The sequence below is a fragment of the Salvelinus namaycush genome, chromosome 2 (genome assembly GCF_016432855.1).
Source record: "Salvelinus namaycush isolate Seneca chromosome 2, SaNama_1.0, whole genome shotgun sequence".
Lineage (NCBI taxonomy): Eukaryota > Metazoa > Chordata > Actinopteri > Salmoniformes > Salmonidae > Salvelinus > Salvelinus namaycush.
In genome coordinates, this window is record NC_052308.1 from 3417144 (window position 1) to 3444643 (window position 27500).

At 39.5% G+C, this 27500-nt stretch overlaps 1 protein-coding gene across 1 annotated transcript in view; it reads left to right on the plus strand.

Moving 5' to 3' along the window:
- Positions 1–600: 600 nt before the first annotated feature.
- The window catches only part of LOC120020184 (metabotropic glutamate receptor 7-like), a 460663-nt gene continuing 433763 nt past the window's right edge, over positions 601–27500 (plus strand). The window contains exon 1 of the mRNA XM_038963679.1: positions 601–1047. Within this exon, the coding sequence (XP_038819607.1) occupies positions 601–1047 (447 nt within the window). The remainder of the gene's footprint in view (positions 1048–27500) is intronic.

The following is a 27500-nucleotide window of genomic DNA, read 5'->3' on the forward strand; positions in this document are numbered from 1 at the left end:
CGTTGATTGTCCCTTGGTTTTCAAACTATTCATTAGTGTTTAGGTATTCGTTGTGGAAGCATGACATCAGTGCACTGTGAGAGCTTGGTGGTGATTCACGATTTCAACGGCGGAATATCAACGGCACTTCCTCGTACGCTCTGTATGAAATAAGTTATGATTAGTAGCGTTTACATTCTTCCTACAATGGTTGGTGTTCTTTATTGAATATCGACTCAAATTCAAACCCGGAATGGGTGTCCAAGCAACAAGCGACTGTGTGAACGGTACTCTGCTTCTCGGCAGTTGTGCGCACATTTAGAAGGAACAAGGCATTGGTAAAACCGGCGGTAGCCTATACCGGAATAATCTGCACACCTTTCTCACCTGACATTTTTTTTCTACACATGGACTTACTTTGGACGTTGCATCACCTTGATTTCATAGAAGTATAATACAAAAAAAAGTCCCTCGGTGAATCTGGTCTTTTTTTCTGAATCGAAGTCGGAGGAGGTAGGAGGGAGAGAAAGATAGAGAGAGACCATGGCCAGGCTAAGGCATGGTGGTGGTGTGGTTCTGCAACTGAACAAACCCTACTTTACATGGCGTGTGTTGTGGGTGATGAAAGCTCTATTCGACCTTACGGCATCGCAGGAAATTTACGCACCACATTCCATAAGAATGGAGGGAGACCTGACCCTTGGTGGTCTCTTCCCTGTGCACGCCCGGGGGATCCCGGGGGAACCGTGTGGGGACATCAAGAAAGAGAACGGGATCCATCGTCTCGAAGCTATGATGTACGCCTTGGACCAAATCAACAGTGATGACGATCTTCTTCCCAATGTCACCCTAGGTGCTCGGGTACTGGATACGTGTTCGAGGGACACCTATGCTCTGGAACAGTCCTTGACTTTTGTGCAGGCACTCATACAAAAAGACACTTCGGACGTGAGGTGTATGAACGGTGAACCGCCAGTGTTCGTCAAGCCAGAGAAAGTTGTTGGAGTGATAGGAGCTTCAGCAAGTTCTGTATCGATCATGGTGGCGAACATATTACGTCTGTTTCAGGTGAGTGGTGAGAATGAAACAGACATACATTAAATTGAGAGAGAGAGAGAGAGAGAGAGAGAGAGAGAGAGAGAGAGAGAGAGAGAGAGAGAGAGAGAGAGAGAGAGAGAGAGAGAGAGAGAGAGAGAGAGAGAGAGGGAGAGAGAGAGAGAGAGGGGAACTCTGTACTTGCGGTTTGCTCTGTTACCAAAGTCACAATCACATGGAGCGAATTATGTTGTTCTCACAGATATTTCAGATTCCATAATGGACAGAATTTACACCCGATATAAATTAAAATGAGATCCATACCTTTTAGAAATTGATGTCAACAGACGCTGGTATGTGTTCTTCGCCCTCAAGTGTTTGAGACGTGTGTGATGCTGTTGCATGCTTGACATGCCACAGGAAAAAGACATTTCCTGTAAAGTTGTGTAATGCTGGTATGCAGATACATTGATCTAACACATTTGTATCTAGTAGTCGGGTCTCTTTCACCACCAGGTAGTTATCATACCCAGTCTGCTAGGTTGGTTGCTACTTAAAAATCCCCAGGACATTTACAGTATTAGGCAAGACTGCCTTCTCTTCTTGTGCACCAGAGGCATGGAATAATCTACAATCCATGCTTCATCTAGATATGTTAGTGCCACTGAATTCATTTAAAATATTGATGGGAGACTCTGTTACAGAGGAGTGTAAATGCTTTTTTTTAGGCTGGATCATGTTGTATTGTTGTATGTGGTAGTTTTGTAATGTATTGATTGTTGCTGCCTTCTTGGCCAGGTCTCCATTGAAAAAAGAGACTCTGGGTCTCAATGGGATTTTCCTGGTTAAATAAATGTTTAAAAAAAATAAAAAAATAAATTAATGAAAATAGTGAATACAAAATGATTTGGAGACACCAAGTTGAGGTTTAAAGTTGTTCGTTTGAAGTTTGCTGTCTCACATCGATATCTACACTGTTAGAACACATCTGGCTGCAGCAACAGTGGTTTAGCAGCAGTGTGTTGTGCTGAAAAGGAAATCTCCTTCCCCTTTCCCAGCTCCGCTAGCATCCACATGGCTTCAGCAGGGCTTGGTGCTGAAAGGTGCCAGGTCCCTCCTTCTACAGCACCGCTCTACTGCTCTCATATTCTGACCGTGTGGCTAGTAGTGCACAGCATTGTGGGACATGCATACGGCGCGGTGCTGAATGGACAGCTCTGTACCACCACAGCACCGCTGTGCACCCTCTGCTCTCTCGTATTTTGGCCGTGTTCACTAGGGCGAAACGTTCTGTATTCATTTCACTGAATACACCCAATATCCCGGACATTCAGAGTTCTGGGCATATTACATTTTGAAATGCCACGATATGGAGACCATAGTTAGGGCCTGCCTACCTGAACCAATTGCTGTTGTGTTCATATCAATCACAAATGGCATATTTCTGCAGATCAATAGGGTTTTCCCCCACCTTCATATTATTAAAAGAGCCAATCAACATCCCCGATCAATTAGTACACACCAGTTTTATATTCTCTTTCTATTTTTATATTGTGGTGAATTTCCTATGTGTAATTGATTGTGTAATTGTAAGATGCAGGGCTCCCTTACAAAAGAGACCTTCGTCTCAATGGGACTCCCTGTTAAAAGGTACATAGAAACATCACCAGATTTACACACACAGACCTGGACATGGGAATACAGACATGGGAATACAGACATGGGAATACAGACATGGGAATACAGACATGGGAATACTGACATGGGAATACAGACATGGGAATACAGACATGGGAATACAGACATGGGAATACAGACATGGGAATACAGACATGGGAATACAGACATGGGAATACAGACATGGGAATACATACATGGGAATACAGACATGGGAATACAGACATGGGAATACAGACATGGGCATACATACATGGGTGTCACGTTTCTGACCGGTTTTCTGTTATTTTGTATGTGTTTGATGGTCAGGGCGTGAGTTTGGGTGGGTAGTCTATGTTATGTGTTTCTATGTTGGTTTAAGGGTGACCTGATATGGCTCTCAATTAGAGGCAGGTGGTTTTCATTTCCTCTGATTGAGAGCCATATTAAGGTAGGTGTTTTCACATTGATTGTTGTGGGTGGTTGTCTCCTGTGTCTGTGTTTGTCGCGCCACACGGGACTGTCTCGGTTTGTTTGTTCGTTCGGTTTTGTGTAGTCTGTTTTCCTGTTCATGCGTTCTTCGTGTCATGTAAGTTCGTTTGTTCAGGTCTGTTGACTGCGTTTGTTATTTTGTAAATTCTCAAGTGTTTCGTGTTCGTCTATCATTTAAATAAATTCATTATGACTGCATACCTCGATGCGTATTGGTCCGACCCATGCTTCTCCTCTTCGGATGAAGAGGAGGAGGAAAGCCGTGACAATGGGCATACATACATGGGAATACAGACATGGGAATACAGACATGGGAATACAGACATGGGAATACTGACATGGGAATACAGACATGGGAATACTGACATGGGAATACAGACATGGGAATACAGACATGGGAATACACAGACCTAGAAATGGGAATACACAGGCCTAGAAATGGGAATAACATTTACATTTTAATGGGAAAGCATTGCTTGTCAGCCAGCGTATCAACATGGGCATTAAGCCTGCACACAGGCCTACAGGGGTTGCAATAGTCACCGGGTTATGGGGACATTACATTACATTACATTACATTACATTACATTACATTACATCATCAGTTGTCATCCAGCGTATCCCAATGCACCCCAGAGATACACAGAGAAACATTTCCCTTTTTCGTTATTGTTTTACTGATAGAAAACTCACTGATATGAACTCATCCCTACAGATACACAGCTGTTTGCAGGTTCATTACCCAGCTAATGTCTCCACGTGTTGGCAGCAGCAGAACACAAACCCATTCCATCACTATACCAATGCCTTGTGTTTACAGGGTTATCACTGTGATGTTTTCCCCTCGATTTCAGGAAGCAGTTTTCTGTGTAGTGCTTTCCTGCTCCTCTCATGCGTCAGTCTAAATCAGTTGTTTCATTGTAACTGGGTAACGTATTAGCAGCAGCACATCTCATTCACACAGTGTCTTCATGTTGTTCTGAGGGCTTGATGCTAATCCAGTCCCACTACTCCACTCTGCACATGTCACGATGACAGTATAACATGTCACGATGGCAGTATAACTTGTCATGATGACAGTATAACTTGTCATGATGACAGTATAACTTCACATGTCATGATGACAGTAAAACTTCACATGTCATGATGACAGTATAACTTCATAGGTCATGATGACAGTATAACTTCATAGGTCATGATGACAGTATAACTTCACATGTCATGATGACAGTATAACTTCACATGCCATGATGACAGTATAACTTCACATGTCATGATGACAGTATAACTTCACATGTTATGATGACAGTATAACTTCACATGTCATGATGACAGTATAACTTCACATGTTATGATGACAGTATAACTTCACATGTTATGATGACAGTATAACTTCACATGTCATGATGACAGTATAACTTCACATGTCATGATGACAGTATAACTTCATAGGTCATGATGACAGTATAACTTCACATGTCATGATGACAGTATAACTTCACATGCCATGATGACAGTATAACTTCACATGTCATGATGACAGTATAACTTCACATGTCATGATGACAGTATAACTTGTCATGATGACAGTATAACTTCACATGTCATGATGACAGTATAACTTCACATGCCATGATGACAGTATAACTTCACATGTCATGATGACAGTATAACTTCACATGTCATGATGACTGTATAACTTCACATGTCATGATGACAGTATAACTTCACATGTCATGATGACAGTATAACTTCATATTTCATGATGACAGTATAACTTCACATGTCATGATGACAGTATAACTTCATAGGTCATGATGACAGTATAACTTCACATGTCATGATGACAGTATAACTGCATAGGTCATGATGACAGTATAACTTCACATGTCATGATGACAGTATAACTTCATAGGTCATGATGACAGTATAACTTCATAGGTCATGATGACAGTATAACTTCACATGTCATGATGACAGTATAACTTCATAGGTCATGATGACAGTATAACTTCATAGGTCATGATGACAGTATAACTTCACATGTCATGATGACAGTATAACTGCACATGTCATGATGACAGTATAACTTCATAGGTCATGATGACAGTGTAACTTCACATGTCATGATGACAGTATAACTTCACATGCCATGATGACAGTATAACTTCACATGTCATGATGACAGTATAACTTCACATGCCATGATGACAGTATAACTTCACATGTCATGATGACAGCATAACTTCACATGTCATGATGACAGTATAACTTCACATGTCATGATGACAGTATAACTTCACATGTCATGATGACAGTATAACCTCACATGTTATGATAACAGTATAACTTCACATGTCATGATGACAGTATAACTTGTCATGATGACAGTATAACTTCACATGTCATGATGACAGTATAACTTCACATGTCATGATGACAGTATAACTTCACATGTCATGATGACAGTATAACGTCACATGTCATGATGACAGTATAACTTCACATGTCATGATGACAGTATAACTTCACATGTCATGATGACAGTATAACTTCATATTTCATGATGACAGTATAACTTCACATGTCATGATGACAGTATAACTTCATAGGTCATGATGACAGTATAACTTCACATGTCATGATGACAGTATAACTTAATAGGTCATGATGACAGTATAACTTCACATGTCATGATGACAGTATAACTTCATAGGTCATGATGACAGTATAACTTCATAGGTCATGATGACAGTATAACTTCACATGTCATGATGACAGTAAAACTTCACATGTCATGATGACAGTAAAACTTCATATTTCATGATGACAGTATAACTTCACATGTCATGATGACAGTATAACTTCACATGTCATGATGACAGTATAACTTCATAGGTCATGATGACAGTAAAACTTCATATGTCATGATGACAGTATAACTTCACATGTCATGATGACAGTATAACTTCACATGTCATGATGACAGTATAACTTCACATGTCATGATGACAGTATAACTTCACATGTCATGATGACAGTATAACTTCACATGTCATGATGGCAGTATAACTTCACATGTCATGATGGCAGTATAACTTGACATGATGACAGTATAACTTCACTTGTCATGATGACAGTATAACTTCACATGTCATGATGACAGTATAACTTGTCATGATGGCAGTATAACTTCATAGGTCATGATGACAGTATAACTTGTCATGATGACAGTATAACTTGTCATGATGGCAGTATAACTTCATAGGTCATGATGACAGTATAACTTCACATGTCATGATGACAGTATAACTTGTCATGATGGCAGTATAACTTCATAGGTCATGATGGCAGTATAACTTCACATGTCATGATGACAGTATAACTTCACATGTCATGATGACAGTATAACTTCACATGTCATGATGACAGTATAACTTCACATGTCATGATGACAGTATAACTTCACATGTCATGATGGCAGTATAACTTGTCATGATGACAGTATAACTTCACATGTCATGATGACAGTATAACTTCACATGTCATGATGACAGTATAACTGCATAGTTCATGATGACAGTATAACTTCACATGTCATGATGACAGTATAACTTCACATGTCATGATGACAGTATAACTTCATATTTCATGATGACAGTATAACTTCACATGTCATGATGACAGTATAACTTCATATGTCATGATGACAGTATAACTTCATAGGTCATGATGACAGTATAACTTCATAGGTCATGATGACAGTATAACCTCACATGTCATGATGACAGTATAACTTCACATGTCATGATGACAGTATAACTTCACATGTCATGATGACAGTATAACTTCACATGTCATGATGACAGTATAACCTCACATGTTATGATAACAGTATAACTTCACATGTCATGATGACAGTATAACTTGTCATGATGACAGTATAACTTCACATGTCATGATGACAGTATAACTTCACATGTCATGATGACAGTATAACGTCACATGTCATGATGACAGTATAACTTCACATGTCATGATGACAGTATAACTTCACATGTCATGATGACAGTATAACTTCATATTTCATGATGACAGTATAACTTCACATGTCATGATGACAGTATAACTTCATAGGTCATGATGACAGTATAACTTCACATGTCATGATGACAGTATAACTTAATAGGTCATGATGACAGTATAACTTCACATGTCATGATGACAGTATAACTTCATAGGTCATGATGACAGTATAACTTCACATGTCATGATGACAGTATAACTTCACATGTCATGATGACAGTATAACTTCACATGTCATGATGACAGTATAACTTCACATGTCATGATGACAGTATAACTTCACATGTTATGATGACAGTATAACTTCACATGTCATGATGACAGTATAACTTCACATGTCATGATGACAGTATAACTTCACATGTCATGATGACAGTATAACTTCACATGTCATGATGACAGTATAACTTCACATGATGACAGTATAACTTCACTTGTCATGATGACAGTATAACTTCACATGTCATGATGACAGTATAACTTGTCATGATGGCAGTATAACTTCATAGGTCATGATGACAGTATAACTTGTCATGATGACAGTATAACTTCACATGTCATGATGACAGTATAACTTCATATTTCATGATGACAGTATAACTTCACATGTCATGATGGCAGTATAACTTCATAGGTCATGATGACAGTAAAACTTCACATGTCATGATGACAGTATAACTTGTCATGATGGCAGTATAACTTCATAGGTCATGATGGCAGTATAACTTCATAGGTCATGATGACAGTATAACTTCACATGTCATGATGACAGTATAACTTCACATGTCATGATGACAGTATAACTTCACATGTCATGATGACAGTATAACTTCACATGTCATGATGACAGTATAACTTCACATGTCATGATGACAGTATAACTTCATATGTCATGATGACAGTATAACTTCACATGTCATGATGGCAGTATAACTTGTCATGATGACAGTATAACTTCACATGTCATGATGACTGTATAACTTCACATGTCATGATGACAGTATAACTTCACATGTCATGATGACAGTATAACTTCATATTTCATGATGACAGTATAACTTCACATGTCATGATGACAGTATAACTTCATATGTCATGATGACAGTATAACTTCATAGGTCATGATGACAGTATAACTTCATAGGTCATGATGACAGTATAACCTCACATGTCATGATGACAGTTTAACTTCACATGTCATGATGACAGTATAACTTCATGTTTCATGATGACAGTATAACTTCACATGTCATGATGACAGTATAACTTCATATGTCATGATGACAGTATAACTTCATAGGTCATGATGACAGTATAACTTCATAGGTCATGATGACAGTATAACTTCATAGGTCATGATGACAGTATAACCTCACATGTCATGATGACAGTTTAACTTCACATGTCATGATGACAGTATAACTTCATATTTCATGATGACAGTATAACTTCACATGTCATGATGACAGTATAACTTCATATGTCATGATGACAGTATAACTTCATAGGTCATGATGACAGTATAACTTCATAGGTCATGATGACAGTATAACCTCACATGTCATGATGACAGTTTAACTTCACATGTCATGATGACAGTATAAGTATCTGTGGTTTATTATTTAGTAGAGTGTGCCTTGTAACTTCAAATTCTGTTTTTGCCATTTGTATGAGTAAAGTACTTCCATTTTAGACAAGTATACATGTCGAAGCTACTTTCCTTTTACATTTGAAATAATAAATTATTCATATATTTATATCTACACTGAATAAAAATATAAATGCAACATGCAACAATTTCAATGATTTTACTGAGTTACAGTTCATATAAGGAAATCAATCAATTTAAATAAATTCATATGGCCCTATTCTATGGATTTCACATAGGGGCCCACCCACCGGGGAGCCAGGCCCACCCGCCGGGGAGCCAGGCCCACCCGCCGGGGAGCCAGGCCCACCCGCCGGGGAGCCAGGCCCACCCGCCGGGGAGTCAGGCCCACCCACTGGGGAGCCAGGCTAGCCAATCAGAATGACATTTCTTTCCCCACAAAAAGGGCCTTAATTCAAGTCAGAAATACTTCTCAGTTTCATCAGCTGTCCGGGTAACTGGTCTCAGACGATCCCCGCTGGTGAAGAAGCCGGATCTGGAGATCCTGGGCTGGTGTGGTTACACGTGGTCAGCGTTTGTGAGTCCTGTTGTACGTGCTGCAAACATTTCTAAAACAATGTGGGAGGTAGCTTATGGTATATAAATTAACATAAAATGATCTGGTAACAGAGATGATGGACATTCCTGCAGTCAGCATGCGAATTGCACTGCTCCTTCAAAACTTGAGGCATCTGTGGCATTGTGTTGTTACAAAACTGCACATTTTAGAGTGGCCTTTTATTGTCCCCAGCACAAGGTTCACCTGTGTAATGATTGTGCTGTTAAATCAGCAAAGGAGAAATACTCACTAACAGGGATGTAAACAAATTGGTTGGAAAAACCGCAATGTTGGAAAAATCGGAAAGAATATATGTTTGTACAGTGTAGTAGTATTACCATATTACTATTCGGAGTATTTATAGTATTATTACTAACAAAGTAATTATATTATTATTACCAACAGAGTATTGCTATTATTATTACTAACAGAGTACTTATAGTAGTACCAACATAGTATTTATAGTATTATTATCAAGAGTATTCAGTTTTATTATCACCAACAGAGTATTTATAGTATTATTACTAACAGAGCAATTATAGTATTACTAACAGAGTATTTATAGCATTATTATCAAGAGTAGGTATATTCATTATTACTAACAGAGTATGCATAGCATTATTATCAAGAGTAGGTATATTCATTATTACTAACATAGTATGCATAGCATTATTATCAAGAGTGTGTATATTTATTATTACTAACAGAGTATGCATAGCATTATTATCAAGAGTATGTATATTTAGTATTACTAACAGAGTATTTATAGTATTATTATTACCTGGGTATTTATAGTATTATTTTTAACAGAGCATTGCTATTATTATCACTAACATAGTATTTATGGTATAGTTACTTTTCAGAGTATTTATATTATTACCACATCATTGCTATTATTATTAACACAGTATTTATAGTATTATTATTAACATAGTATTAATATTACTAGTATCACTGACATAGTATTTATAGTATTATCATTAACAGAGTATTAATATTACTTCCATCACTGACATAGTATTTATAGTATTATCATTAACAGAGTATTAATATTACTTGCATCACTGACATAGTATTTATAGTATTATCCCTAACAGAACATTGGTAATATTATTACTAACCGAGTATTTATAGTGGTAGTACTATTCGGAGTATGTATAGTATTATTATTAGCATATTATTTATATTATTGTAAACAAGTAATTATATTATTATTACTATTCAGAGTATTTATATTATTATTACTAACACATTATTGATATTATTATTGCCATAGTATTTATATTAGTATTACTTTTCAGTGTTTTTATATTAGTATTACTACTCAGAGTTTTATATTACTATTTCTATTCAGAGTATTTACAGTATTAAAACTATTCTGAGTTTTTATATTAGTATTACTATTCTGAATTTTTATATTAGTATTACTACTCAGAGTTCTATATTAGTATTACTACTCAGAGTTTTATATTAGTATTACTATTCAGTTTTTATATTAGCATTACTATTCAGAGTTTTTATATTAGTGTTACTATTCAGAGTTGTTATATTAGTATTACTATTCAGAGTTTGTATAGTAGTGTTACTATTCAGAGTTTTTATATTAGCATTACTATTCAGAGTTTTTATATTATTGTTACTATTCAGAGTTTGTATAGTAGTGTTACTATTCAGGGTATTTACAGTATTAATAATATTCCAAGTTTTTATATTAGTATTACTATTCAGAGTATTTACATTATAAATAATATTCAGTGGTTTTGTATTAGTATTACTATTCAGAGTTTTATATTACTATTACTATTCAGTTTTTATATTAGTATTACTATTCAGAGTTTTTATATTAGTATTACTATTCAGAGTTTTTATATTAGTTTAACTATTCTGAGTTTTTGTATTAGTATTACTATTCAGAGTATTAATATTAATTTTACTATTCGGAGTATTTCCAGTATTAAAAATATTCTGAGTTTGTATATTATTGTTACTATTCAGAGTATGTACAGTGTTAGTATTACTATTCTGAGTATTTACAGTATTAATAATATTCAGAGTTTTTATATTAGTATTACTATTCAGAGTATTTACATTATTAATAATATTCAGCGGTTTTATATTAGTATTACTATTCAGAGTTTAATATTACTATTACTATTCAGTTTTTATATTAGTATTACTTTTCAAAGTATTTACAGTATTAATAATATTCAGAGGTTTTATATTAGTATTACTATTCCGAGTTTTTTATTAGTATTACTATTCAGAGGTATAAAATGAAAAGTAGTGGTGCCTTTTTTTACACATTTTTTTTGTTGACATTTTTACACACCACACATGCCAGGGCAGTCCTTTTGTCTGTCTGTATAACGGACAGCCTGCTGCTGACATTGTTGAGGTGTGTGTGTCCGTATGTGTGTGTCCATGTGTGTGTGTGTGTGTGTGTGTGTGTGTGTGTGTGTGTGTGTGTGTGTGTGTGTGTGTCTGTGTGAGTCCGTGTGTGTGTGTGTGTGTGTGTGTGTGTGTGTGTGTGTGTCTGTGTGAGTCCGTGTGTGTGTGTCCATGTGTGTGTGAGTGTGAAATTGGGCTGTGTCTGCCAGTCAGACAAGGGTAAAGGGTACTACCTCAGGGTGCTGTTACACCCTGGCATCAACAACAGAAGAGTAATGTGGACAGGCACCTTGTGTGGGCAGTGGATGTTTCCCAAATGACACATTATCCCCTAAATAGTGCACTACTAGTAGTACACAACATAAGGAATAGGGTTCCATTTGCGACACGGCCGTTGTGTAGGAAGATTGTTGAGTGTGGGAAACCCCTCGTAACTTTCACCCTCAGCAGCCAGCCTCCGAGGGAACGACAAGATGTTATCTTTCTTTAGTTTTTGGGAGGTTGGTGGGGTTATTTTCCCCTTACCTCGGGACGTGATGCCCAGTGAAACTCAGGGGACACAGTCCTCTGTTTCTGCCTCAGGTAGACACGCACGCACGCACGCACGCACGCACGCACGCACGCACGCACGCACGCACGCACACACGCACACACGCACACGCACACGCACACACACACACACACACACACACACACACACACACACACACACACACAGTAGTGTCACTGTGAAATATCCCAGTGTGCGAGTGTAGTGATCTAGTTTTTGACAACAGGATTCTATGTCTTCAGGACTCTATGTCTTCAGGACTCTATGTCTTCAGGCCTCTATGTCGTCAGGATTCTATGTCTTCAGGCCTCTATGTCTTCAGGCCTCTATGTCTTCAGGCCTCTATGTCTTCAGGATTCTATGTCTTCAGGATTCTATGTCTTCAGGATTTTATGTCTTCAGGCCTCTATGTCGTCAGGATTCTATGTCTTCAGGACTCTATGTCTTCAGGACTCTATGTCTTCAGGACTCTATGTCTTCAGGACTCTATGTCTTCAGGACTCTATGTCTTCAGGATTCTATGTCTTCAGGATTCTATGTCTTCAGGATTCTATGTCTTCAGGCCTCTATGTCTTCAGGATTCTATGTCTTCAGGATTCTATGTCTTCAGGCCTCTATGTCTTCAGGAAAGTATGAGGGAGGAGAGACCAGAACTGACATTTAGCTAATTTCACAGGAGAGAAAGGGCACATTTCATGCCACAAGAGCATTGGTGCATAACGTTACGTGCAACCTTTTAGCAGGGAAAATAACCTGACACAAAGGACTCCTGCATATGGCTGTGGTCAATACACTGTCCTTTCAAAATATATATTTTCTCTTTACCCATTAAATAGTTGGGAGCATATATATACACTGTAGTGTGTACCTTCCTTTATTTTCCTGCCTTTCTGTCTTTCTACACAGTTTACTGTTCCGATACTCATCACCTCTCCAATATCTTCGGATGTGCATCAGCTCATGCTTTTTCCGCTCAACAATCTCATTACATGGGAGACAATGAAGCCGATTCACTGCGACCACCCAATGACTACAATACAGTTTCTTCCACAGATAACCCAAGCTCCCTTTACTCCGTAAAAAAAAAAGAGAAGCATATCGACTCCAGCCTGGTGGTCTTGTTATAAGATTAAACCCAAGGTCTGTCCCTGATCCTGATAACATCAGAGACAGTGACCCCCCCTGTTGCAATGGAAGAAAACACTTACTCCAGAGTCCAGACCCACAGCAGGGCATCTCAGCACGGTTCTCTACTGGGTACATTCAGTGGTGCAGGCAGGAGTTCTATTTCATTTGTAGTAAGCTTATCCTGAAAAGGCAGTTGACCCTCTTGGTGCAGGCAGGAGTTCTATTTCATTTGTAGTAAGCTTATCCTGAAAAGGAAGTTGACCCTCTTGGTGTTGGCAGGAGTTCTATTTCATTTGTAGTAAGCCTATCCTGAAAAGGAAGTTGACCCTCTTGGTGCTGGCAGGAGTTCTATTTCATTTGTAGTAAGCCTATCCTGAAAAGGAAGTTGACCCTCTTGGTGCTGGCAGGAGTTCTATTCCATTTGTAGTAAGCCTATCCTGAAAAGGAAGTTGACCCTCTTGGTGCTGGCAGGAGTTCTATTCCATTTGTAGTAAGCCTATCCTGAAAAGGAAGTTGACCCTCTTGGTGCTGGCAGGAGTTCTATTCCATTTGTAGTAAGCCTATCCTGAAAAGGAAGTTGACCCTCTTGGTGCTGGCTTTTTCTATACTATTCTACTGTATCTTAGTCCGTTCCGCTCTGACATCGCTCGTCCATATGTATGTAGACTTAATTTATTCCTACTTAGATTTGTGTGTAGATATTTCTGCACTGTCAGATCTAGAAGCACAAACAATTCGCTACACCCGCAATAACATCTGCTAATCACGTGTATGTGACCAATACAATGTGATTTGATTTTGATTTGATTTGACTTTTCTCAAAGTGTTTCCCCAGAGTGTTTCTTATATGGATTCAGTGACCCCCTGTAATCTCTCATACCTACACGTCCTGCACGAGAACCCACATGACTGTTAAGTCTCATACCTACACGTGCTGCACGAGGACCCACAGGTCTGTTATCTCTCATACCTACACGTGCTGCACGAGGACCCACAGGACTGTTATCTCTCATACCTACACGTGCTGCACGAGGACCCACAGGACTGTTATCTCTCATACCTACATGTGCTGCACGAGAACCCACAGGACTGTTATCTCTCATACCTACATGTGCTGCACGAGAACCCACAGGACTGTTATCTCTCATACCTACACGTGCTGCACGAGGACCCACAGGACTGTTATCTCTCATACCTACACGTGCTGCACGAGAACCCACAGGACTGTTATCTCTCATACCTACACGTGCTGCACGAGAACCCACAGGACTGTTATCTCTCATACCTACACATGCTGCACGAGGACCCACAGGACTGTTATCTCTCATACCTACACGTGCTGCACGAGGACCCACAGGATTGTATACCCCCCCTTCATAAACTCTCAGCCTTACGTGTGCATGTTGCATGAAGAGGCCACATCAGACTCCAGAGTTCAGTCTCAGTGGGGTTACAAGTCCGCTGGCTGGATGCTTGGCTGTATAGAGTTTTCCTTATTACTGCTGTGCTGTGCTGTACTGTTTGCCTATATGAATTCACCAGTTGACTGAGCTGCCACCAAGCATTAGTCTCTCCTCGACCTTCTGTCCTTGAGGAGGGAACGCTTGGGTGAAGAAACATCCTCCTCCCCTCTCCTCTACCTCTCTCCCTCTGTCTTCTCCTTTCTTTCTCTCTCTTACGCTCTTCTCTCTTTCAATTCAAATCAATTACATTTTACTCAACAAGGTTGAAAAAAAGTGTTACAGTTTATTTGGAAAGTCTTCAGACCCTTTGACTTTTTCCACATTTGTGACAGACTGGCTCAAATTGGTCTCATGTAGCAAAATTTAAAATTGTGTTTTTTACTACATTGGATAAAAGTAGAGACTCAGAGCTACAAAATGGTATATCATAAACTGCATTTGAAGGAACAAAGGGAAAGTAATTATGCTTTGAAAGTTGATAAACTTGTAAATGCACTTTTTGAGAAAATGGCCTTTGAATGTTTTGGTACCTACTGGAGAGCTCTTCTTTGTCTCCACCCATTCAGCATCTTTCACACCCTCTTAAGCTTTAGCCCCACCCATCTCCTTAAGGATTCACATGTGAGGTCATGTACTAAACAGTGAGTAGTGTAGTAAAGATTAAGACTAAAAGTGATAAAAGTAGTAGCCTACAATAAGAAAAAATTCCATGTAAACAGGAAGTGTCCAGATAAAAATATTTTATAAATATTAGATGATGCAAATCCAGACACAATTGTCTAAATTCAAATCAAATGTTATTTGTCCCATGCGCCGAATACAACAAGTATAGACCTTACAGTGAAAGCCCTTAACCAACAATTCAGTTTTAAGAAAGAAAAAAAAAGATATAACAAATACATTTACATTTACATTTAAGTCATTTAGCAGACGCTCTTATCCAGAGCGACTTACAAGTTGGTGCATTCACCTTATGATATCCAGTGGAACAACCACTTTACAATAGTGCATCTAACTCTTTTAAGGGGGGGGGGGGGTTAGAAGGATTACTTTATCCTATCCTAGGTATTCCTTAAAGAGGTAATAATTAATTAATAATTAAGGAGCAACAATAAAAGGAGCAACAATAAAATAATAATAGCGAGGTTATATACAGGGTGTTACGGTACAGTGTCAATGTGGAGGCTATATACAGGGTGTTACGGTACAGAGTCAATGTGGAGGCTATATACAGGGTGTTACGGTACAGAGTCAATGTGGAGGCTATATACAGGGTATTACGGTACAGTGTCAATGTGGAGGCTATATACAGGGTGTTACGGTACAGTGTCAATGTGGAGGCTATATACAGGGTGTTACGGTACAGAGTCAATGTGGAGGCTATATACAGGGTATTACGGTACAGTGTCAATGTGGAGGCTATATACAGGGTGTTACGGTACAGAGTCAATGTGGAGGCTATATACAGGGTATTACAGTACAGTGTCAATGTGGAGGCTATATACAGGGTGTTACGGTACAGAGTCAATGTGGAGGCTATATACAGGGTGTTACGGTACAGTGTCAATGTGGAGGCTATATACAGGGTGTTACGGTACAGAGTCAATGTGGAGGCTATATACAGGGTATTACGGTACAGTGTCAATGTGGAGGCTATATACAGGGTGTTACGGTACAGAGTCATTGTGGAGGCTATATACAGGGTATTACGGTACAGTGTCAATGTGGAGGCTATATACAGGGTGTTACGGTACAGAGTCAATGTGAAGGCTATATACAGGGTGTTACGGTACAGAGTCAATGTGGAGGCTATATACAGGGTGTTACGGTACAGAGTCAATGTGGAGGCTATATACAGGGTGTTACGGTACAGAGTCAATGTGGAGGCTATATACAGGGTATTACGGTACAGAGTCAATGTGAAGGCTATATACAGGGTGTTACGGTACAGAGTCAATGTGGAGGCTATATACAAAGGGTTCTGGTACAGAGTCAATGTGGAGGCTATATACAGGGGGACCGGTACAGAGTCAATGTGGAGGCTATATACAGGAGGTTACCGTACAGAATCAATGTGCGGGGGCACCGGTTAGTCAAGGTAATTGAGGTAATATGTACATGTAGGTAGAGTTAAAGTGACAATGCATGGATAATAAACAGAGAGTAGCAGCAGCGTAAAAATGGCTTTTGGGGTGGGGACAATGCAAATAGTCCAGGTAGGCATTTGATTAACTGTTCAAGAGTCTTATGCCTTGGGGGTTGATGGGTAATGTGAAAGAAATGCTATAACCCCCAGCCACATCTTGACAAGTGGATGGGTCACTACAGAAGGTGTAAACGTTACAACCAAACGGTTACTTGCCTAGTAGCAATATCACAAATAGATAGTGTCAATAAAATAATATACAGTATGTACAAGAACAATATCAATAACAATAGTGATAGATGAGGTAGTTATATGCAAACAATCAGGGGTAAAGTGGCTGAGCAGCAGCATAATAAATAGTAGCAGCAACGTATGGCGTGTGTGTTAGGAGAGAGTCATGACAATAGAGGCACTGCAGATAGTGCTGATGACTGGTCCGTCCGAACCACGCATGAACAAGGGAATCTATATTCGGAGAGCCTGTTTCTGTCCTGTCCTTGACGTTGGTGCAGGGCATGTGATGTCCGTAGCCTCTTCGTAACAAAACTCCCTGATCTTCTCAAAAAGATAAGTTTGTCTAGCCGTGTCCAGGGGGTGCTTGTACAGCCAGACCATCTATGAGAGGAAGGATGTCAGCATTGAGCAGCAGCTGAAACATGATCCCGACAGTCCGAACGTTCCTTGGCGACAACAACACCAGGCTCAAGAGCATCGAAGCTGTAAAACAGGGATTAACTTGCCACCAACACTGTACCATCCTCCAGTCCCAGCTGTGGGATGTTGCCCCCTCTCACAGTGATGTCCTTCACCACACCAGAAATCTCAGGCAAAGTGTTTGTATCCTGGGTGGCATCCTGGTAATACTATTGCATTATCCTCTGGGTGGCGTCCTGGTAATGCTATTGCGTTATCCTCTGGGTGGCGTCCTGGTAATACTATTGCATTATCCTCTGGGTGGCGTCCTGGTAATGCTATTGCGTTATCCTCTGGGTGGCGTCCTGGTAATACTATTGCATTATCCTCTGCGTGGTTGTTGATGAAGTCCACCACTCGCTGCACGTCCTCATGCTTCAGGTGTAACCTCTGCTTGTTTGGGCCAGCTCTCTTTTTGATGGGAGGTATTAGACCATTCTACTTGTATGACTGGTGGAGGAGAGTCAGGCGTAAATAAATAAATTCCATTATTATAGAATGGATATCCGCAATCACAGTCAGACACAACTGGCTAACTTGATGGGTCATGTAATCATCTGGCGAAGTGGAGTCTTTTGTTTAGACACGTAGCTAGCTAGCTAAACAATGAACCATAATCCCGATCATAGAGTACAAGCAATACAAACCGATTGTCATAGCCAGCTAAAGTTAACCGAATAGGTTCAATGTTAGCTAGTTAGCAAGCTAACATTCGGCTATAACTAGCAATACCAAAATGGCATTCTGAGATAACATTACTCCAAACAGATCATAAACGTAATGTTATTTAGCGAGCCAGCCATCTAACGTCAGCTAGCTAGCTAACAGCAAGCTTTACCTTGCAATGAAAACACATTTCTGACAAAATTAGAAATGTATAATATCTGAAACTGTAGCTAGACTCTTACCCATATAGATGGATGAATGCTTCACGGCAGACTGCAACACCTTTCATTATATAAGACGTCCTGTATCGTTTATGTTTTGTTTGTACAGCTTGTTTGGCATCAAGTCACTCTGGTTCACACTGACCGTGTGCAAGGCCATAAGAATCACCTTAAGCTTTAACCCCCACCCAAACTCTGACCATTTTACTCACCATAGCAGAGCTGGTTAGGCTTTTAACATGTTGTCCAGAGAGTTGGTGACTGTAACTGTGCTCCTGGCAACAATTTAATTACGCTTTTTTTTGCTGACATTTACTGACAATGGCGATATTCAACCGGTGTTGAGCGTTCATAAATTCATCAGTTATTCTGCCTTCTGGCACTCTAAGACAAGATTTGTTACAGTGACGTTCTATTGAAATGGATACTTGTATAGTTGAGTCTTTTGTTAAGTTTTACAACGCGATACATTAAAAAAAGCAGAGTAAGACCGGATTACCTACACAAACTGACCAGCTCAAATGGACAGCGGCGTGCTATATGGCAGACCAATCCAAACTCGTCTCGCGGCATGTCCAGCCCACTCATCATCTCAGCCAATCATTGGTAGCGGGAAGGTTGCTGACTTTTTCTGTGGCTTAACAAAACTAGGCTCATAATTTAAATGTTTTATTTGTATTTACAGATGGCATACAAGTTTGTTATTAAGGCACATGAAAGTTCACATGTTTGAGAAGGCATTTCTACCCACCAAAAACACATTTTGATAAAAATATAAAGTTTAAGTTCATACGGCTCTCCTGTGAAGTAGTGACACGCGACATGAAACGTGTCTCGTTTTGTTACGTTACAGCCTTATTCTAAAATGGATTTTAAAACAATTCCCACATGATCTACACACAATACCCCATAATGACAAAGCAAAAACAGTATTCTTTTACATTTTTGCTAATTTATTACAACTAAATAACGGAAATATCACATTTACATAAGTATTAAAGCCCTGTACAAAGTACTTTGTTGAATCACCTTTGGCAGCGATTGAAGCCTTGAGTCTTCTTGGGTATGATGCTACAAGCTTGGTACATCTGTATGTGGGGAGTTTCTCCCATTCTTCTCTTCAGATCCTCTCAAGCTCTCAGGTTGGATGAGGAGCGTCGTTGTGTAGGGATGGTTCCAGGTTTCCTCCGGACGTGACGCTTGGCATTCAGGCCATAGAGTTCAATCTTGGTTTCATCAGACCAGAGAATCTTGTTTCTCATGTTCTGAGAGTCCTTTAGGTGCCTTTTGGCAAATATCAAGCTGGCTGTCATGTGCTTTTAACGGAGGAGTGGCTTCCGTCTGGCCACTCTACCATAAAGGCCTGATTGGTGGAGTGCTGCAGAGATGGTTGTCCTTCTGGAAGGTTCTCCCATCTCCACAGAGGAACTCTGGAGCTCTGTCAGAGTGACCACCGGGTTCTTGGTGACCTCCCTGACCATGCGGTCAGCTCTAGGAAGAGTCTTGGTGGTTCCAAACTTCTTCCATTTAAGAATGATGGAGGCCACTGTGTTCTTGGGGACCTTTAATGCTGCAGAAATTGTTTGGTACACTTCCTGAGATCTGTGCCTCGACACAATCCTGTCTTGAAGCTCTACATACAATTCCTTCGACCTCATGGCTTGGTTTTTGCTCACACTGTCAACTGTGGGATCTTACATAGACAGGTGTGTGCCTTTCCAAATCATGTCCAATCTATTGAATTTACCTAAGGTCGACTCCAATCAAGGATGATCAATGGAAACGGGATGATCAATGGAAACTGGATGTACCTGAGCTCATTTTCAAATCTCATAGCGAAGGATCTGAATACTTCTGTAAATGTTTTTATTTTCCGCTTTGTCATTATGGGCTATTGTGTGTAGATTGATGAAGGAAAAACAAATATTTAATCCATTTTAGAATGTCTGTAATGTAACAAATTGTGTAAAAAGTCAAGGGTTCTGAATACTTTCCAAATGCACTGTACATCAGCATCAATCATCAGACAGGACCTGCAACCGCCTATTGGACCTATCTTGTTTGAGTTGGAGACTCCTTGTGACTTAAAACATTGTAAAGGACTTTTGATTGGTTGATGCATCTGAACTGGATTACATCACTATGCAGATCCATCCGGAAATTCTGGTATTGACTGAAACTTGGATCTCTGGGGAAATTCTGAACTCTGATATTAATATTGAAGGTTATGTGTTCAGAGCTGATAGACAGGGTAGATGTGGTGTTGAGGCCATTCTTATTAAAAAATAACTTTACTGAAATCCATTTTCATTGCCCCCAAAAAATGTTTGCTGCTATCTTTAAGCCTCTGTTTTGGGAAGAAATTTATCCATAACTGTTATAGGGGTCTACCATCCTCCCTCGGCTAACCTTTGTGTACTTGAGAATTTAACCAATTTGTTGTCTTATTTTACTAAATCAGAAGTTTTTATCCTGGGTGACCTAAATTATGATCGGGGAAATGCAGGTTTCAGACAATCTAAAAGTGTAATGATCTAAACCTTACCAAGCTGGTGACTAAGCCTACACGGCACAACCCTAACGATCCTTCGAAGTCAACTCTGATTGATTTTATTTTAACCTGTTTGGCGTGCAAGCCCGACGTCGGTACACTTATGACAACAGCCAGCTCAAAGTACAGGGCGCGAAATTCAAAAGATATTTTTTTTAAATATTTAACTTTCACACATTAACAAGTCCAATACAGCATATGAAAGGTACACATCTTGTGAATCAAGCCAACATGTCCGATTTTTAAAATGTTTTACAGGGAAGACACAATATGTAAATCTATTAGCTAACCACGTTAGCAAAAGACACCACTTTTCTTACTCCATCAGTTTTTTACTCCATCAGTAGCTATCACAAATTCGACCAAATAAAGATATAAATAGCCACTAACCAAGAAACAACTTCATCAGATGACAGTCTGATAACATATTTATTGTATAGCATATGTTTTGTTAGAAAAATTTGCATATTTCAGGTATAAATCATAGTTTACATTGCAGCTACAATCAGAAATTGCATCGAAAGCAGCCATAATATTTACAGACACCAACGTCAAATACCTAATTACTCATCATAAAACATTTCTGAAAAATACATAGTGTACAGCAATTGAAAGACAGGCATCTTGTGATTCCAGACAATATTTCCGATTTATCAAGTGTTTTACAGCGAAAACACAATAGAGCGTTATATTAGCGTACCACAATAGCCAAAAACACAAGCAATTTCCCATTAGCAAAAGTTAGCGATCGTAACAAACAAGCAAAAGATATATAATTTTTGACTAACCTTGATTTTCTTCATCAGATGACAGTCCTATAACATCAGGTTATACATACACGTATGTTTTGTTCGAAAATGTGCATATTTAGAGCTGAAATCAGTGGTTACACATTGTGCTAACGTAGCATCTTTTTCCCACAACGTCTAAACAGCAACGATATTTTTCTGACACGTTTTCTGACACACATATTCTGACCAAATAGCTATTCATAAACATAAGTAAAAAATACATGTTGTATAGGAAATGATAGTTCCATTAGTTCTTAATGAAATCGCAGTGTTAGAATTCTAAAAAATAACTTCATTACGAAATCCAGCTTCGGTATAGCTGAGTACCCCAAAGTTGGGCGCCCACGACTAATTCACATGCACGACAGATATATGAATTAGCATCATAAAATGTTTCTTACTTTTGGTGATCTTCCGTCAGAATGTTGGACAAGGTGTCCTTTGTCAAGAACAGTCGTTGTTTGGATTCAGAACGTTCATTTTCCCTCTCGATTTAGCACGCACACTTGCCAAGTGGCACAAAGCTCTCCAAGTCAACAAACGGAAGAGAACGGAACACGGCAAAACTCCCGAAAAATGTTCAATAATCTGATGAAACTATATTGAAAAAACATACTTTACGATGATATGGTCACATGTATCAAATAAAATCATAGCCGGAGATATTAGTCGTCCATAACGACAGCTAAACAGAAGGCAAATCCATGTCCCCTTTCGCGCGCTCCAGAAACAGGAAATGGACGGTCACGTCATACAAAGAGCTTTAATTCCACCTCAGACCAAGATAAACACGAAATTTCTTCTCTCACCGCCTCTTGACAACCAGGGGAAGGTGTATGAAGTGTACGTAGACTCTTACGTATCATGCCCATGTATAGGCAGGAAGTTGAACAGAGCATCGATTTCTGACATTCCACTTCCTGGTCAGGAAATGTGCTGCAGAATGAGTTCTGTTTCACTCAGAGAAATAATTCAAACGGTTTTAGAAACTAGAGAGTGTTTTCTATCCAATAGTAATAATAATATGCATATTGTACGAGCAAGAATTGAGTACGAGGCCGTTTGAAATGGGCACGATTTAACTGGCTACTCAATACTGCCCCTTGCAGCCATAAGAAGTTTTAATGAACACACCAGAGAAATATGTTTCTACTTGTGTCTTCACACAAGATATTTGATATATATATTATAGATATTTGATATATATATTATAGATATTTGATATATATATTATAGATATTTGATATATATATTATAGATATTTGATATATATATTATAGATATTTGATATATATATTATAGATATTTGATATATATATATTATAGATATTTGATATATATATATTATAGATATTTGATATATATATTATAGATATTAGTGACCATTGCCCAGTTGTTTGTGTTAGAGATGTGAGAATATAAAAATCAAAAAACTTCAGTGAACAGGCTTTTTTTTTTTTACATGATCTTTATTTTAGTGACCTTGATTTTATTTAATCTATCCCTGAACCTGATTTGCATTTCAGCCTTTTTGCAGATGTCTTCAATACAATTGTAGATAATCATGCTCCCTACACAAAAAATAAAGGGTTATTAAAAGTAGATCGAATGACCGGTACACTCCAGAATTATCCAAAGTCAATCATAAAGAGATGATGCTTGTGTTAAGGCCAGGTACACGTGTTTCGGCCCAGGCTGGCAAGCTTTTAATAAGCAACTGAGGAATTATTGACAAATGACAAAGGCTACATTTTATTATTGACAGAAAAATATGTATTGCATGCTTTGCTAGCAATAGACAACAAGACATCCACAGGGGCCGACCAATTGGATTCTGGGCTGCTTAACTGTGCAGCTTCCATCATTGTTGGCTCAATAACCCCCATTTAAAAAACAAAAATCATATTGTTATCAGGAAATATTCCAAAAGTATAGAAATCAGCTCTTGTGATTCCGCTCAGTAAGGGAAGGGGATAGTAATGATCTTACTTATTATTCTTATTATTGCCCCATTTCAACACTTCCTTGTCTAGCTAATATTGTTGAATCTTTGTTAAATGTACAATTTTGTTCTTTTTTTTATCTGAGAAATGTATTTAGAATGTAAACCCAATCAGGGTTGAGGCCTGGGCAGAGCACTGTTACAGCAACCACTTTAGTTGTTAATGATCTTGTCCATATCGTAGACACTAAAATGAAATGGGCTGCTTTGTTTGAGGACCCGTCAAAATCTCTTCATACTGTAGATCATGCTATTTTATTGAATCAGTTGTCCACGTTAGCCTGAGCTCTGATGCCTGTTCATGGTTTCATGATTATCTTAGTGACAGAACTCAGGCCATCGTGATCTGTGGGGTTCAGTCTGACTTTCTACAAGTACATCAAGGTGTTCTGCAGGGGTCGATTCTAGGACCTGTTCTTTTCACTTTTTACATTAATGCTATTGGTCAATCTGTTAAAAAAAATATATTTCTTCGATATATGGATAATACTATTATGTACGTATTTATCCCCCCTGCTGATGTGGCTGAGACAAGACTACAGTCCCATTACCCCCCACCCCCCCTGCTGACCTGGCTGAGACAAGACTACAGTCCCATTACCCCCCCCCCCCCCTGCTGACCTGGCTGAGACAAGACTACAGTCCCATTACCCCCCCCCCCCCCCCTGCTGACCTGGCTGAGACAAGACTACAGTCCCATTACCCCCCACCCCCCCTGCTGACCTGGCTGAGACAAGACTACAGTCCCATCACCCCCCCCCCCCCCGCTGACCTGGCTGAGACAAGACTACAGTCCCATTACCCCCATTACCCCCATTGATCTTGTCTCTCTTTAGTCAGCAGGAAGCAGATTGTGAGGTCAACCTTTATACCTGTTGTTGTTATGGTGATACTATTTATCAACCTTTCTACCTGTTGTTGTTATGGTGATACTTTTTATCAAAGTGCAGCTGCCTCTACTCTTAAACCTTTGGGTGCCGTTTTTCATGGAGCCCTTTGTTTAGTCACAGGAGACAGTTTAATTACTCGTCACTGTTTTCTATACCAAAAGGTTGTCTGGACCTCTTTGAAGTCACATAGATCACATCATTATGCCCCACAGGAGGTTGGCGGCACCGTAATATGGGAGGACGGGCTCACGGCAATGGCAGTAGCGACATACGTGGAATGGTATCAAATACATTGTTTCCATATGTTTGATGCCGTTCCATTCACTCCGTTCCAGCCATTATTATGAGCCGTCCTCCCCTCAGCAGCCTCCACTGTTACGCTCTTTTTGTTTACAAAGCCCTGCTCCACCAACTTCTGGACTTACCTAACACCACTGTTAAGATTTAAAATGACAAGTTATCAAACCCGTTCACAAGGTTGGTTAATTCTGGACTCCAGAGAGTTCGGTAATTCAGCCTATATTTTCCTTGCATCTTGTGTATGGAACAGTGGTGGTTGGTGACATTTAAGATGAGGGAGGACCATTTTTTGGAGGTTCATGAGCATGGTCTTATTTCTATTGCAGCATATTGGATGACTGTCATTCATATTCCATTCACCCAGTTCAATGTAACAGTGATAGGTTTAGGTTACTGTCATTCATATTCACCCAGTTCAATGTAACAGTGATAGGTTTAGGTTACTGTCATTCATATTCACCCAGTTCAATGTAACAGTGATAGGTTTAGGTTACTGTCATTCATATTCCATTCACCCAGTTCAATGTAACAGTGATAGGTTTAGGTTACTGTCATTCATATTCCATTCGCCCAGTTCAATGTAACAGTGATAGGTTTAGGTTACTGTCATTCATATTCCATTCACCCAGTTCAATGTAACAGTGATAGGTTTAGGTTACTGTCATTCATATTCACCCAGTTCAATGTAACAGCGATAGGTTTAGGTTACTATCATTCATATTCACCCAGTTCAATGTAACAGCGATAGGTTCAGGTTACTACATGATACTCTAATGTTCCCTGTACCCATCATGAGGTTGATACAACCTGGCATATGAATGAAAGATTACAACGTAGGTGCAGACAGGTCAAGAGAAACATTAGAGGTGACAGACAGTGACACATTCAATACCGCCTTGCACAATCTTGCTTGCATGTACAGTATCTGATCTAGGGTGTAATCATTAGTCCATCAGTTACAAACAAGAGTTTCTATTGGACAAATTCGGGTATGTTTATCCCTGTTTCTATCCGTTTGCTTCTGTTTTATAATTTTTTTTCAACAGAATCGGCGGAATGAAAACCCCAGATCACACGTAAACACAGTTCACTTTCATAGCAGCCACGTTGTATTCCTTTTCGCATCTACTCCTCTCACATTTTCACCTTCACTTGTGGACTTCAGTGCACAACACATCATCTGTATGTGACCAGGCAGAAAAACCTTTCCATGCCAAACCGCTACACACAGCCGACATCGTTGCCACCACATTAGCTAAAGTAGCTTCAGCATAGCTGATAGAGCTAACGATTAGTAAACCGGCTACAATCATGCAGTAATGTTACAGTGTTCAGTCAGTAAGAAGTTACACGAGCAGGCCCCAATCGCAATAAATAAATAAAATCACAAACTTACCTTGACTTGGAAGAGTTCCAGTGTTGTGTTGGATAGTCATAGCCGGCTAGCTAACATAGCATCCCATGTGAACGTGTGTCCTGATCCAGTCAAGTCATACTTCTCCCATCACTGCTAATAATGACTGGCCGGTCTCTGACTCCTCAGACTAATAATGACTGGCCGGTCTCTGACTCCTCAGACTAATAATGACTGGACGGTGTCTGACTCCTCAGACTAATAATGACTGGACGGTCTCTGACTCCTCAGACTAATAATGACTGGCCGGTCTCTGACTCTTCAGACTAATAATGACTGGCCGGTCTCTGACTCCTCAGACTAATAATGACTGGCCAGTCTCTGACTCTTCAGACTAATAATGACTGGCCGGTCTCTGACTCCTCAGACTAATAATGACTGGCCGGTCTCTGACTCCTCAGACTAATAATGACTGGCCGGTCTCTGACTCCTCAGACTAATAATGACTGGCTGGTCTCTGACTCCTCAGACGAATAATGACTGGCCGATCTCTGACTCCTCAGACTAATAATGACTGGACGGTCTCTGACTCCTCAGACTAATAATGACTGGACGGTCTCTGACTACTCAGACTAATAATGACTGGACGGTCTCTGACTCCTCAGACTAATAATGACTGTCCGGTCTCTGACTCCTCAGACTAATAATGACTGGCCGGTCTCTGACTCCTCAGACTAATAATGACTGGCCGGTCTCTGACTCCTCAGACTAATAATGACTGGCCGGTCTCTGACTCCTCAGAATAATAATGACTGGCCGGTCTCTGACTCCTCAGACTCATAATGACTGGCCGGTCTCTGACTCCTCAGACTGATAATGACTGGCCGGTCTCTGACTCCTCA